Here is a 16139-nt window from a genome sequence, read left to right as displayed (position 1 = left end):
TTACAAGTATTAGCTTTATTCGAATAAGATAACTAATGTAATCATGTTAACAATTTATAATCTGATTGGAACCTCCTTTATGTGTGGTTTCCAATTGAGTAATAAGAGTTTATATTATACTTGTTTGAAGTACCATTAGTGGATCCTCTAACCTTGACATTCGTTTATATCATTGTTTAATCCTTACATTAATCTTCCAACTCAAAGTTCTCATTAATTTCTTCATCTACTTCTATTACCACTACTACTACTACTATTATTTTTATTATTGTTGTTGTTGTTGTTATTTACATTCTGTAATATATCCCTTTGATCTTTTCATAAACTCAGTATATAGGCTGGAAACCTGTGACCCGATCTTTTGGATCATTCTCAGGTGTAACAACGCCACGTACTGAGTATTATAATTATTATTATTATTGTTATTGTTATTGTTATTGTTGTTGTTGTTGTATTGTTATTTATAATTTATACAATTAACCTCTCTGTGGTTCGACCCCGGTCTTGCCGGGTTATTTATTACTTCGACACTCCTGCACTTGTGAAAAGATATCAAGCTTTTGGTCGTGTCAAATACCACTTTTATCACTGATCAATGAACCTTCTGTTATCGAGTCATGTCTTTTTGTTTGAAAAATACAAGAGCGACATACCAACAAATGGTGAATAAAGTTTTCAAGAATCAAATAAGCTAATATGAAAGCCTATATTGATGATATATTAATCAAAAGTATGACTTTTGAGAAACATCTCCGAGAACTGTAAGAGGTTTTCTCTATTTTACACAAATATCAGATGAAGTTAAACCCTACCAAATGTTCCTATGCAATAAAAGAGGGAAAGTTCTTGGGTTTCTTGGTTAGCAACAAAAGGATTGAGTCCAATCATGAAAAGATACAAGTTATCATAAACATAACCCCTTCTCAGTCTATGAAAGATGTCTAAAGGTTAACATGAAAGATTACAGCCTTCAACATGTTTATTTCCTATAGGTAATGTTATTTTCCATTCTTTAAAACTCTAAAGAATATCTCTAATTTTGAATAAACTTTAGAGTGCCAGTAGCCTTTAAAGAGCTCAAGCTCTATTTATCCTCCCTTAAAGATTCTTTCCCAGCCTAGAGAATGAGATAACCTTGTTTTTTTATTTGGGGGCTACATATTTGGTAGTCAATGCAATATTAGTACAAGATGAAGGAGTCCTAAAACTTGTATATTATGCTAATAAGGTACTTTATGATACAAAAACAAGATATATAAAGATTAAAAATATAGCCATTGCATTGATTAGTGCTGTAAAAAAACTAAAACCATACTTCTAGACATACCAAATTATTGTGTTAATTGACCAGCCTTTAAGGCAAACTCTTTATAAACTTGACTTGTCAAAACACCTAGTTAAATGAGTCATTAAGTTGAGGGAGTTTAGATTCTAGTATCGATCTATACCAACTATCAAATGATAAGCTCTAGTTGATTTTATCACAAAATGCTTATTCATAAAATCATCTCAACAAGAGATCGAATGAATAACAGTAGACTCATAGTCCACCATTGATCCATGGGTGTTACATGTTGATAAAGCATCAAACATTAATAAAAGTTAATAGTGAATGAGTTGAACTATCGAATGAGACTTTATGGGATTACATGACTACACAACAAAATTTCACTAGTGAAACACCATTCCTACTAACCTATAGCATAAAGTATTATACTTCTCCACCAACAATAATGATGAATAGCTAAGGGTGAATTTGGAATTGCTTAAAAAAGTCATACTTAGTGTGATAGTTAAGAACAAAATATTTCAACATTGAGCCACTTAGTACCACAATGCAAGAGTAACTAATAAAAGATTCAAAGTGGGAGACACGATATTGAGAAAACTAGAGGCAACATGTAACTCTGAAGGAAGGGAAAAATTGGTGCCAAAATAGGATTGTTCATTTAAGGTGGTTAGAGTCATTAAATTAAACACATATCATCTATAGGATAAAGAAGGAAAAATACTTCCCTATGCATGGACATTCATACAATTTAAAGATGTGTTTTTGTTGAATCCTGAAGTTTTTTTGTTGAATCCTCATGAAATTGATGCAATCAAGCTAAATATTTGAATCTCTTACATCTCCAGTTAGCTTTGTATAATATGACTCATGTATCTCTAATAATTTTACATCTCCTGTATATATCCAGTATTACTTTTATGTATATTTTCTATTGCCTTTGTCTTTCAAAATAGAATTTTAATAGTGAAATCTTATTTCTCCAAGTTAATCTTCATGTCTCCATATTATTTTCTCCAAAGTTCATTTATTTTGGTCATTTTCTTCAAGTTAATGTTTTGTAATTTTCTTTCTGATAATATCTATATCTCCATGGATTATCTATCTTGGTTATTTTTTCAAAAAATAAATTTTTTTACAAGTTACATTTCTCAGCATGGATCAAACCAAGCTAAATAGTAGCTCGGTCCAATTGACCTATGCTTGTAGCACGATCTAACTGACTTACAATTATAGTTCGGTCCTGATCGAGCTCTAAAGTTATTCTTATCCAATTTAAATTATTTTCTTCAAGTATGATTATTTTTCTTTAGTAAAGTTCCCTTGAAACTGCTAGTATCCAAATAAAACTCAATTAACCAAGCCTAATAAGGCTCGATTTTTGTCGACCCACCAACTTTTCACTCTTCTCCATTCCCCCCTTGTTTTTATCACCCATCTATTTTTGTAGGAACAACAATCTATACATGTTATAACTTCATCTATACTTTAGTTGGAATGGCTACTTGTTATAAGCGACATGAGTAAACTATCCTTGATATAGGTTATAGGCTATGTAATAGAATTGCACCTTACTAGGTAAATAGCTTTAGATTTTTTCTAAAATAAGCTATATAAAAAGTTTAAATGAGAAAAACATTTAACTCTCTTTGTCACTTTTCTTATATACAATTTATATGAAAAACCCCAAACTAACTTCTACACTAAAGGGTTCTTTTATAGATGAAGTTCAAGCTTCATAGCATCTTGTTTAACTTCATTAAACTCATAACAAAGATTGCATTTTTTTCTTTTTGCTAGTTTTTTTTTTATATATAATTTTAGTTATTTTTTTATTAATGATTTAATTGAAGGATGAAACTTAAAAAGTAGAAGAAAGAAGAATCATGCTAGTAGGGAACAATAATAGATGTCATTTTCATTTCATTTAACTTGGATCTTAGTTATTAAACCAGTACTGGCTTGACAGATTGACCGAGAACTCAGTTGATCCGGTGGCTAGACCGATCCGGATAAGGTAAAAAACCAGCAAGAACAAAAAAAATGGTCAAACCTGGTCGACCCGTGACTTAGACAACCCGGCAAAACCATATAGAGACTATATTTTTTTTAAAGTGTTTTTTCTTCTAACCAAATATCATTTTTTCATATTTTTTTAGTTGGTTATTAACCTCTTTTAAAATTCACTATATAAATACTAGAAGAATATTTTATTTTTTCAATGTAGGATTTGAAACCCTTTAGTATATATATTCTATGTTCATATGAAAAAAATTATATTTTCAATGTGAGATTTGAAGTCTTTTAATATATATATTTTATGTTCATAAGAAAAAAGTTATGTTTTTTTAATATGAGATGAAAATAAAAAAATTAGTTTAAATACATCAACTTAAAAATGATAACATAATATCTTTTTAATGTGGAGAAAAAATATTTTAAAATTTATTATTTAAAACATATTAACATGAATTATTTTTAAATTTTTTTTATATAAAATATAAAATATTAATTTTTTAATTTTTTTCAAATTAATCTACATTAATCGAGACTTAAAAACCAGTTTCTTGACCGGTCAATCCCATAAAAGATGTGATAACTATGACTTGACAAGGGAAGCTGGCTGATGATGGCGTCTTCTTTTAATTAAAACATAAATTAGAAATAGCAAGAAAAAGAAATAGAAAGGGGTAAAATATCTTGTTGTTAGGTGTCAACAGAACAGAGTGCCCGAGAATTCCACTTTTTCTTCTGTCTTGGTGTTTCTCCTCTGCCTCTCGCTCTCCCTCTACACAAACCCAACCATTCTTCTCTTCTGATTCAGGTTCGCTTTTCTTTTCTTTCATTATTATTCTGTTTCTTTTCATTTCTAGGGTTTGTGTTCTGGTTTACTCCCATCTTCTTTCTCTGCTTCTGATACTTCTTTTCTTTTGAAGCAAAACAGTGCTTGCTTTTATGTTACCATTATTCTGTTTTTTGTCACTGCCAAATTTTATGGAAAAAAAGAAGAGAGAAATCCTTTTGTGAGGCTTCTTTGTGTTGTTTTTTGGGTATTTTTTCTGATTCAAAAGAATGGGCTTTGATTTTTATATAAAAACTGGAATTTTTAAAGAAGGGTACTGTCCATTTGGGGTTGTTAAATGCCTTCTGTGTGTGAGAATTAATTGAAGTTAGCTAAGAGAAAGTAAAAAAAAAAACTTCGATTTCTAATGCTTTTATATATATAATTTTGTTTTTGTTTTTTTTTTTTTAATTTCAGTTAATTCTTATTATCCTGGCTGTGTTTTTCGTGTGCAATATGGGTTAAGGATGTGTTCTAATTAGATGCATGATTGGTGTGGTGTAGGTTTGAATTTAGAAATGGGGAAAAGAAAGTCAAGAGCAAAGCCACCACCTAAGAAGCGGATGGACAAGCTTGATACTGTTTTTAGTTGCCCCTTCTGCAACCATGGTACAAGTGTTGAATGTCGCGTGTAAGTTCTCAATCACTTTCCTTTTCATCTGATTTTTATCATTTTTGTCTTAGTGGAAAATCATTTTTAAGAACTTTTGGGATGTTGCGCTTCCACTTTCGAGGGACATTTGCTAACATTAATTGAGGAGGATCTATGCCACTTGCTACTGTGTACTGAAGCTATCATTAATTTCCTTTTCTTAATTTTTGTTTCAGTGATATGAAGAACTTGATTGGTGAGGCTGTTTGTGGGATTTGCCAGGAGAGCTTCAGCATGACCATCACAGGTATTTTTCTCTGTAAATTATGAATGCCAAAAGTAGAAGAAATTGATACTCAACTAGAAGTGGGACTTTCTAAATTTGCACGTGAAGGTAGATTTTGCTTGTCAAAAAAAGTTAATGGGAATCAGAACATCAAAGTTCTTTAAATAATAGGTGTATGCTTATATGCTGCTAGTTCAGGGGATGATAATGCAAAAGTTCAGAGCAGGGTCACTTAATCGTTTTATAATTTGGAAGAAGAAAGTTAACTTTAATTTTTGATATTGAGCCAGATGTGTAGGATCTGGTGGTTTTGTGCGCTGCCTCAGCTTGGAGTACTTGGTAGCTCGTTTCGGGTCATGCTTAATTCAATTTGGTGAACTCTAATTTATTTATATCAATCCAGCTGCAGTTTGAGAAGTTAAAAATCAATTTAGGTAGCAATCTGAAATAAATACTGAAACTTAACTTATAAACAACCATATCACTCCATGATGTGTCAAAATAGACCTGAATAATGTCATGATGGTATCATTATGATTTGATTAATCCAGCTTCAATTTCTGTGCCATGAAACACATTTTAATGCTTTGGAAATTGAAGAGAACTTGAAAAAAAAAAACTGAACTAAGATTGGAGAGTGGACAATTATGGAGAAGGAAATGATTAGGAATGAGAAACAAGAAGGGATGGTAAGGTTGGAGTCCAAAGGAGAGAGAATGAGAAATTGGGAAAGAGAAGCAGTGAAGTATATCTTCACTTGTTAGATGCCGACTGCCAAAGAATTTTGAGTTCTTATTTGATGTTCTAAAATAATATCTAAGATTGTAGTCTTTCTCCTCCATCCCTGAGTCGCCATCTTACGAGTTAGAAGTTGCCACACCTTAGTACTGTGAACATGAGTAGCATGTGAGTGACACTTGAGCTTATTTAGGCAGCCTCTGAATCTGAGTTAAAAAACAAAGGATAAAACATACTTACACCTCTGCGTCCCATGCTTTGCTTAATTTGAGATTAGCCCTGCATCTTTACATCCTCAATTTAGATTCGTTGAACCATATTTTTCTTCTTGTTGGAATCACCAACACTTTTTAGTCTAGGCTGTTGAGGATTTGACAGCATAAAGTGCACATGACGTCAAGTCTTAGTGTGAAAACCATCCAATAACCACCATCTCTTCGATTTGCAGCAACAAGCCAAATTTTGCACATGTCCATTCACTTTTTATTCCAAAGATACCATAAGGATAGTAGCAACAAAACTAAGACATCAAAAAACAGAAAGACCTAACGAAATAGGACATGACATCCGACAATCACCCAAAACTCCAACTAAAATCTTGTGGCAAAGCATGCTCAATATGAATCACAGTCTTTGCTGATTGAATTCACAAGTTATCCCGTGGAATCCCAGGGATTAAAAGCTTTCCCTAGAATAAAGAGAACTACTTCTGTGTAGAAAATGCATCAATTCAGGATTGAAAACGCATAAATTCATGCATTTATAAGTACTTTTGCCTGTACATTAATGAGAAAATGCATAAATTCAGGATTGAAAACCCATTATCTAGAGACTTTCCAGAATTTCCTATACCCTTGATAGTTAAGGATGTTGGGATGTGACAGGATTTTCTGTTTTCCTGTGAGTTATAAGTGCTTCAGGAGTGCATTGTTGTTAATCTGTTTGAAAATTTATGATTTCATGTAGCTAGATCAGAAAACAATATGCTGTCACTTGTGCCTGGTGGTTGTGGTACATGTAGATGTGGTCAAGCATTATAGGCAATTTTAGATTTGCAAATAGGAGGAGCCTAACAACATTTTTAGTTCTATGGCAATTTCCCCTAATATCTTTTGACCTTTTATTTTGAGATATTGGATATGCAATTTTTTTTAGCCCATCAGGACTTCCTAGCCTGCAGACAAACCATTTCAATTAAGAATCCATCGGAAATAGCTAGTGCTGTGTTCTTCTGCAGTTAATTACTGATTTCTGTGATGTTGTCAAGAACTTTCAATATGTTGCATTAGTGGTTTGTTTTTTCCACCAAGGGCTGTGATGCTTCATATGATCTGTCTCTGTGAGGTTTGACAAGCATGATTAGGCCTTGTACATTAACTATTATACTAGTTTAAGTCATGATTGTTTAGTCTGCAATTTTTAATGTATGTCTTTGAACTTCTGTTCCCGCCCATTTTTTCGCTCCCTTCTTTGATGTGTGAGAACGGAGATGAACTAACCTTCCTTTTCTGTTGTGTTTTTTCAGCTTTGACTGAGCCCATAGACATGTAAGTTGAAATGCATATTTCATATTTGCTCAGAATAAGACAAGAATCGCAAGATATTTACTTTTCTAACTGTTTTTTACTGTAGATATAGCGAATGGATTGATGAGTGTGAAAGGGTCAACAGCCTGGAAGATGATGGTGCTTAGCCAGCTTGTGTGACAAGTTAGATGGTTATATTCTCTTACACCGTGGGAGATAAATCTCTAATTTAAGAAATTATATTAACATGTCGTTTGGATAAAATCTCAAGGACCGTTGGGGGGTAACTATGAAAAGCTACATATGCATAGGGCATGTCTAGTACCACATCATGCTTGATAAATGGACCTTATATCTTGTATCTTTGGTTTGTTAGGATGATGAACTTCCTTCAATGTGCTTTGTGTGTCTGAAACACTCAATAAACAGTGCTTCTCTTCGGGGAAATTCTGTATCGTGTATAAATTTCACAGTATGAGTATGTTCAAGCTTTCATCTGCTTTTGATTGATGTGGTAGCCAAATATGAAGGTGCATATTTGTTATGATTTCGGGTTACAACTTACAACAGCTGGATTAGGCGTGCAGTTTTTAATTTAGGTTTTGGCTTAGAGCAATCCATGTTTTTGGAAGTGAAAAGGGATTCATAAGAATGAGTGCAAAATTGGAGTAAAAAATAATCTTGTGAAAGTAAACAGGCATGAATCAACTTATTTTGGAACCAAAAGAGTGAGCTGTGGTTGTTAATTCATCAGCTTTTCAGATATCACTAATAAATAGCCTATGTTCTGTAGCATGTACTCGCAGTTACAATTTAATTGTTGTTATATTGTAATAATTGTGGTATTTTCAGACTCTCTTCCTCACCCAAGCCATGGCTAGAAGGAATAGAGTATGATTTATTTTTTTCCCGAGTAAGCCTTGGTTCTTCTGTTGTGTAATATATTTTATAAATAAAAACTAGTTTACATGAGAAGTGTTTTCTATAAAATATCTTACATGTAAGATATATTTCAATGTTTGATTGAAAATGTTTTCTAGTTTACATGTAAAATATTTTTCAATAACAATAGTGGAGACGATGATGGTGAGGTAGTTCTAGTTGTGAAAGAGATGGTGGTGATGGTGAGATGGTGTTGGTGATTGAAATAATTGGTGGATGATATTGTAAATGGATTATTATTCATAAAATATTTTATGAAATTTTATAAATTAAAAATATTTTCTAGCAAATAAATTAAGGTTGAGGGTTTATAAAATATTTTTTAATAAACAATTTTCTTGTAAAATATTTTACGGGAAATGAAGATGAAGGTATAAAAATATTTTTAAAAAAAACATATTTAGAAGTCAAACACAATAAAATCTTGATAGCATCTTTTTTATGCAAAACAAACTTTTAATTGAAAAATAGCATAGTTTGTGAAGTTAAATGTGATATTTTCTCAAGCTTTTTAACTCTATGCTATAAAAAAATCAAGTCAATATTTCAAAATTCTATACAATCATAATTTATATTACCTTTAATTTAATTTGATTTCAACTAAATTCTTAATTAAAAAAAATTAATTCTCCTAACATTCAAGTATATCATTTAACTATATCTAAAAAACATTTTAGCTTGTGGACAAGCTTAACCCACTCATGGATGAGCATGCCTTCCTAACTAAATATCATTTTTCATCAAAAATGTTTTTTGAGATGCTTAGCCTCCCTAACTTTCTAAAATTCATCACAACACAGAAAGAGCGTAGTATTGATCATGACATGTCTAATTTCTGTATTAAATAACACACACACACACACACACACACAAATATTTATCATTATCATCATCTATAATATATAAACAAGATATTTAATAAATGTTATAAAAGAAACTAACGCATATCGATTGATTTTGTTTCGAAAAACAAGGTTCGTAATGTATTAGATTTTGTGAACACCTTGAAAAACGCATTCATGTTGATGTAATAATTCGTTATGTTATACTTATGTATCATCTCATGCAACTCTCTAAATCAATTATCGAGTTGAGTGTCGCTCAACAAATATCTTATTTCTCTTAGCATGCTAAAGATTTAGATAAGTTAAAGAAAATACGAAACAATTATCTTCTCTTCTGCCTTAGCAACTACCATTATGCAATTCATTACTTGTATCAACATAATCTGTGATGTGTTGAGATAAACCAAAATTTCATATTATTTGATCAAGACAATGTATCTTAACAATATCAAAGTAGTGTATTGGGATCACTACTAGCCATAAATCACCCCCCCTCTTAGCACATTAGAGAAGCTGCTAATATCAAATCATATATGACTTATTAAGACATAGAATACATATATAAGAAAACAATTTGACATCAAAAAAATAAAGTCACAAATAAGAAATAAAAATAATTATGTGATGCATACCTGTTGAGACTATTGTGCATGCAACTTGTCTTGGTAGAGCTCATAAAAGTGGGTAAGATTTATAATAAAATATCTAGAGTCACACCATTTGATACGACAAGCCAAAACATTAGTGCATTTTTAGCTATTAAAAATTATTATTATCGAGCTTCCATTTAAAGTTGCCTCCTCATTTTCAGCTTTGAACATTATGTCCTTTTAACTTTTAGATGATCGATGTGAATATGCACTCTTATGACCGAAGCTAGATATATTTAGATTAAAACTATTACTTAATGTTTAAAAAATAATTAAATTTTAAAAAGAAATTATTAACTGAGAATATTAAAAATAATTGCATTGAAAGGAATAGTAAATAATCATCTATTTGTTTATTTTATTCCATGCATGTTTTACATGTGCAAATATGAAAGCATGTTCTTTCCCTAGCTATGGATGCCTTGAAAGTCCTTAAAGAGTGTTAGAAAGTAAACTAAAATTGCATTGCTAGTAAAACTTGTGAATATTATACTACTAAACATGTGCATTATATATGCTCAAGCATACATAATAAAATACAGCTCTATCATATCATCTAGGGGTTCTTAAAATTACCAAACAACTACATTTACTTGATACTATTACCTTTAAAACCAATTGATGAAGGCATTCATCTCGCTAGATGTATAATAGCTTTAATATTTCTAAATTACAACTTATATTGGTTTTTATAATTTTCAATATCACATCAATAATTAGATATAGTCAATCTGTTGGTGGCTTTACATAACCAATAAGTTTTGACATGAGTGTGACCCTTTTAATTTTGAGATTTAAAATGAATTAGACCTTTGGTGGCACCTTCATGGAAATACCATTTACAAAATGATTCATGAATACATTGTAATTGCATGTAAGTTTTGGTTGAACATTGTACCTTGTATTTTAATGAATTCTTTATATAACACCCTTTAATTCATTACTCGATAAGATTAAGTTTTTATGATTTAAAGCCTAATTCATTGCATGTCATTTAGGCATACCCTCTCACATCCTCAAATTTAAGAATGATAGGTCCCATTAATTAGCTTAGTGGCCCAACTAACTTATTTTCCTCAACTATATCAACATAAAGGTTATTTTTGTCATCATTTGGTTCAGATTAACCATAATAATATGAAGCGCTTGATTCGATGGGAGTTACCACCTATTATTTAATTGAGGGCTACTAGAAAACTCGAATGTGCTGATCTTGTCAGAGATTCACGGGTAAGGGACTGGTTATGGTTAGAGAAGGTATTAGCACCCCTAATGCACCTTACCTAAGTTAAGCTGCTTCGTGACTTTGATGTGTTAAAGAAGGTTTTGAAAATTATCTTGACAATGATTTCTTAAAAAAAAAATAAGAAGAAAAGTTCTCATCGGTAAGGAGATCCTTATCTTATCAAGTAAAGAAAACCTAATTGCTCTATCATCAATAAAACAAAACAAACTTTTCTATTTAATACCATGAATACATCTTACGTATAAGATTATAATCCTGGATATCAAAAGAAAATATATTTTTTTGATATTTTTTTAAATATAAACCAAATTCAATGCAAACAAAAAAAAATTATTTTTTATTATTTTTTAGTTTTTTTTTATCGTTCAAAACATGCATAAAAAAATAATAACAAAACACCCACTCAAACACTCTTCTTGCACTATGTTTAAACACACCCATTACATGTTTACAAATCAATCAAAATTTAAAATAATACAAAGAACACATTTAACAATTTCAAGTTTACAAAATGGAGCCCAAAAAATTCAGAAACAGTTTCGGGATGCATTCTGGGTTCGCTAAAACAGTAGCAATGCGTAGCTCCACGTGTCGTGACACGACTAAAAGATTGATGTCTTCTCCCAAATACAGGAGTGTCGAAGTAATAAATAACCCGGCAAGACCGAGGTCGAACCACAGGAAGGTGAACTATATAAATTACAAATAATATATATATATATATATATATATATATATATAATATATATATAGAGTATGAGAATTTTATGGGATACTGATGTAAGGATTAAACAATGATAAAACAATTGCCAAGGTTAGAGGAATAGTATTAGAAATAAGTATATTATAAACTCTTTTTATTAATCAACTGGAAACCACACACAAAAGAGGTACCAATCGAATGATTTATCCTTAATAGTTAATTATAAATTGTTAACATGATCATATTAATTATCTTATTTTAGTAACACCATAGTTTTAAATATTGTTAGAAATTAATGATGACATCTTATGTTAATAACAAATCAAGTTTCTTTCATAGCATAGCTGTAGGTTATACCATACGATTGGCTATGAAAGTGCTAAGCATTTGTTGTATCAAGTGTTATACAACACAAATCTAGATTAACCATTTAACAAGCAAGATATTAAGAATTAGTAAGATAAAAAGATAAGACATGTTAATAATAAACTTTCTTGGATATATACATTGAAGTCTATATTGAGTTTATATTATACATATTCTAACACCATTAGTGAAACCTTTTCACCTTGACATAATAAACTTAGCTAAACATAATGAAGAAGAGAAACATAAATAAACAACATAAGAATATAAGTATAGTAAAGGAAATGAAAAGCATAAACAAGAGATTAAGAAAAATATAACATGAAATAAAACTTAAACATTACAAAAATATAAAGAAAGAAATAAAGAGCATGATCTTGATCTTAACAACCAAGATGCCTAAATGCATGACAAATATCTCCTTTTAGAGGTTAAAATTTGGAACTATTGATTTGATGACTAATTGTTGAGTGGGTGACCACATCTTGATTTAGTGACAATCCTTATCTTCTTGTCTAAACAAAACGTCATTGATAACGTCCGAATTTGAACCAACTTCACCATGAAAGTTCTAGGAAATTGTCTCAACTTTTCAGGAAAAAAAATTTAGGTCATTTGAACTTCTAGAACTCAAGATATGGGTTGAACACTGAATAATGTTTGAGCTGTAGGATAGATTCGGACTTCATCATTGTTGCTACAATTTGAACTTGAAAATGGCCTTTTTAAATCTTGCACTGCTAATGAAAGTTTTAAGCCTATGTCTTACCTTTTCATTCATATGAAGCAGACCTAAATCCAAGTTCTACAGCTCCAGTTATGATCCAATAACTGAATGGTATTTCAATTTGGACTGAACCACCATCTCTTTTCTAAGCTTAGCCCTCTCTTTGCCTTTTTAATTTTAGTAGTTAAACTCATCAATCAATCCCTTGATTTATGTGATAGACCTGCATTTAAGATGAACATTTACCATAAATTAAAGGTATCTTATATTATTAGATATGTTATTATAAAACATGCTTTCATTAAGGAGTTATTAATACTTCAAGTGCAAAATGATGATATAAAACCTTGATAAAAATGCACTTTTAAGTACTAATCAATTATACTATGATCTTGATACTTAGTCACCATAATATTTTGGTAACTAAAGATATAACACAAGCAGGATACTAAATACCAGAAAAACGATAATTAAAGATATGATAGAAAGGGATGTTTATTTGCCATATAATTGATGACTAAGGAATAGATGTAACTCGAAACTAAATTATCTAGGTGTCGACAATTAAGCAAATTCATTATATTGATTGATGAATGAATGGGTAATGATCTACAATATGACATAATAATGTAAATGTGTAAAGAGTCAATTAAATTAATGATAATCCATATTCCTTGTGTAATTAAGTATTAACTTATATAATTATTAATCGTTGTGAGTCCTACTCGCAAAACCAATCATCCTTAACCTTATCTATTTTGTTTGTATCGTTTTGTAATAGGAATTAGCATTTTGGATATTTTAAAAACTTATCAATGATGTATTAATGGTTCACCTTATATTTCAAACTAGGTATAAAATTTTAGGTGATCATTTTTACATTATCCATGTACATATGTCATTTCTGATGTGTGCATGTTTTGAATTTTATTATCTTAATTTGAACAATTATGTTTACATGATGTGTAATATACTATAATCATGAAATTAGGATTTTTGATATGATGATAATATCAATAATATGTGTCAAGATACAAATATATTTTACAGGAAAATATGAAATAATAGGAAAGACTAATATTGTAAAGAATTGTTCTCGAGTTTTCTTAAAACTTGTATTGCATGATAAAAAAAAAAATGTAACCAAAGAACTTAAGATGATAGAGTGAAACATTCTTTTACAAAAAAAAAAAAAATTGATGCTAAAATCATGACTATATCATGTGAAATGACTATAAAATCCTAGGTCATTACATTCAAGATGTGTTATTGTAAATTTCTAGAGGAACATTGGAAGTAAGACTCACAACAAGAGGAGCATACTTCATACAAGCTCTAGATAGGTGTTCTTAACTTTTTTTTAGTAAAGGAAGTGTTTCATTTAATTGCTTGTAAATGAAATGTACTATGGGAACATGAATATGATGCAAGAGTATACAAATAAAGTTTGTTACAAGAACACGAATACGATGTCAAAATGTGTAAATGAAGTACATTAAAGGAATTTGCATATGATGAGAAAATTAAAGTCAATTGTACGAACAAGGACTGGTTATTTAAGTTAAAGTTAGTCTTATGAATGAAGACTAATTGTGTAAATTAAAGTTGGTCATACTAGCAAAAGCTAATTATGTAAATTAATATTGGTTACACTGAGAAAGTCTAATTCTGAACATTTGAGCTAGACACATGAAAAGGGGTATTTTGGAAATCTAAGTTGGCTAAAATGGTGGAGATTATTAAGGAGATTAAGCCAAACATAATAATAGGACTAAGGAATATCTTGAAGCACAAGATCACAACTGTTGTTACTTATATTTTGGCCCCATGTGTTGTGGATGGTGTGTACCTCTCTTATACCAAATACAGGAGTTTAGTTCATGATTGTTGAGGAATTGACAAAAGTAGAAAAGAAAAAAGTGTTTTTCAAACCCTGTTTCAGTTGTTTTCTGCTCTCTTTATCATCCCCTCCTTTGTTGCCAAAATCATCAGGTTTCTTAGACTGATTAGGAGTCTTCAAGATACTAAATTCATTCCTTCTTCATCTGGTCTTTAAAGTTGGATAAATCCCTTAGAATTTGCACTAAAAAAATTGATTATGCTATTGTCGTAATTTTTTGTTCCAACTTAGACTTTGATTTTGACTTAGTTTCGTACAATATCTGACCATCCCAGCTATATTCTGTCATTCATGATATGTTAAAGAATTGACCTACACTTTTATTGGGTCTTAGGGCTCATTATTCTTAGTCAGATTGGGAGGCTTGGCATTGTCAGTTGCCAAATCAGATCAAGAGATCATTTTGACCAACCAAATTACAGTTAGATTCTGTTCTTCAAAATGAATTTATCTCACTTTGAATCCTTTATTAAAGTTGTAGTCTTGTACATGCAGATGAATTTTAATTTGTGAATTGCCTGATTTTGATATCAGAAGCTCAAGATATTCCCATTTAAATATCTAGTGTGAAAGCAAGGAATCCTGTCGTGAGAAGGGTTCTAACTCAAAGGTTTGATTTGAGGGATTACGAGCTAATTTGGAGGACTTTTTTTTTTTTTTTTTTTATCAAGGATTGGATTGAAAATTTTTAAAATTAGGGATTTAATTGAAGTCTTAAAGGAATCCAAAATTAATTACATTGCATGCAGAACAAACTAATGTTCTACACGTAACAAACCCTGTAACAAGCCCTACCAGCTTCTTTTCATTGTTGGTCGAAAGACAACGGCTATGAATACCTGTGCTAGATGTGGAAAGCTGCACCATCATTTAATGGTTGGGATTCTACATGTGGAGAATAATTACCTAGATCACAGAATCAATCTGAATATTTTACTTCCTAATTTGCTTTATTTGATTGCAAGCCACCCGCAATTGTGTCCCTAGATTTTGTTTTCTAAATAGAGTTGTGTTTTAGGCTATATAAACCTTCTTTACTGGTAGAAGAAGGACAAAAAAAAAAGTTGGAGAGGAAGAGAAGAAACGTTGAAGATCTGCAGCATATAAAGAGGAAGCTTTGCTGCTAAACATTGATAAAAACTTTCATATGTCAAAACTAGTGAGACCTTTAGGAGGTGAAGGAAGATACGAAAAAAGCAAAAAAACAAAAGAAAGAAGAGAAATGAAGAGGAGAGGAAAAAATACAGAGAACAGAGGGAGTTTCTTTCCATTATCTTTGCGTTACTGTGAGACGGGAAAAGCAGAACAGAGAGGGAGAGAAGAGAAACCAAAGCTAAAACCAGTAAAGAGAGAGGGACGAAGACACAAAGCTAAATGCATGAGATGGATGCAAGTAGAGAACAGAGGGAAAAGGGCTGAAACAGAAGCACATGGATAGATTAGCCTACACACCTTCAACATCGTTGCAACTCCTTCATTTCCGCCTCC

The 16139-nt window shown here is 30.9% G+C and overlaps 1 protein-coding gene across 1 annotated transcript; it reads left to right on the top strand.

Annotated features, from left to right (window-relative positions):
- The first annotated feature begins 3954 nt into the window (after positions 1 to 3954).
- On the top strand, positions 3955 to 7780 carry LOC118056920 (transcription elongation factor 1 homolog). The gene is made up of 5 exons (XM_035069358.1): positions 3955 to 4112; positions 4635 to 4761; positions 4959 to 5029; positions 7272 to 7293; positions 7379 to 7780. Exons 2-5 carry the CDS (start codon positions 4649 to 4651, stop codon positions 7437 to 7439), a joined length of 267 nt encoding a protein of 88 aa, XP_034925249.1. The 5' UTR covers positions 3955 to 4112; positions 4635 to 4648; the 3' UTR covers positions 7440 to 7780.
- Positions 7781 to 16139: the final 8359 nt, after the last annotated feature.

This window comes from Populus alba, chromosome 1 (genome assembly GCF_005239225.2).
Source record: "Populus alba chromosome 1, ASM523922v2, whole genome shotgun sequence".
Lineage (NCBI taxonomy): Eukaryota > Viridiplantae > Streptophyta > Magnoliopsida > Malpighiales > Salicaceae > Populus > Populus alba.
Note: the sequence above shows the minus strand (reverse complement) of the source record. Positions and strands in the feature narration are given on the sequence as shown.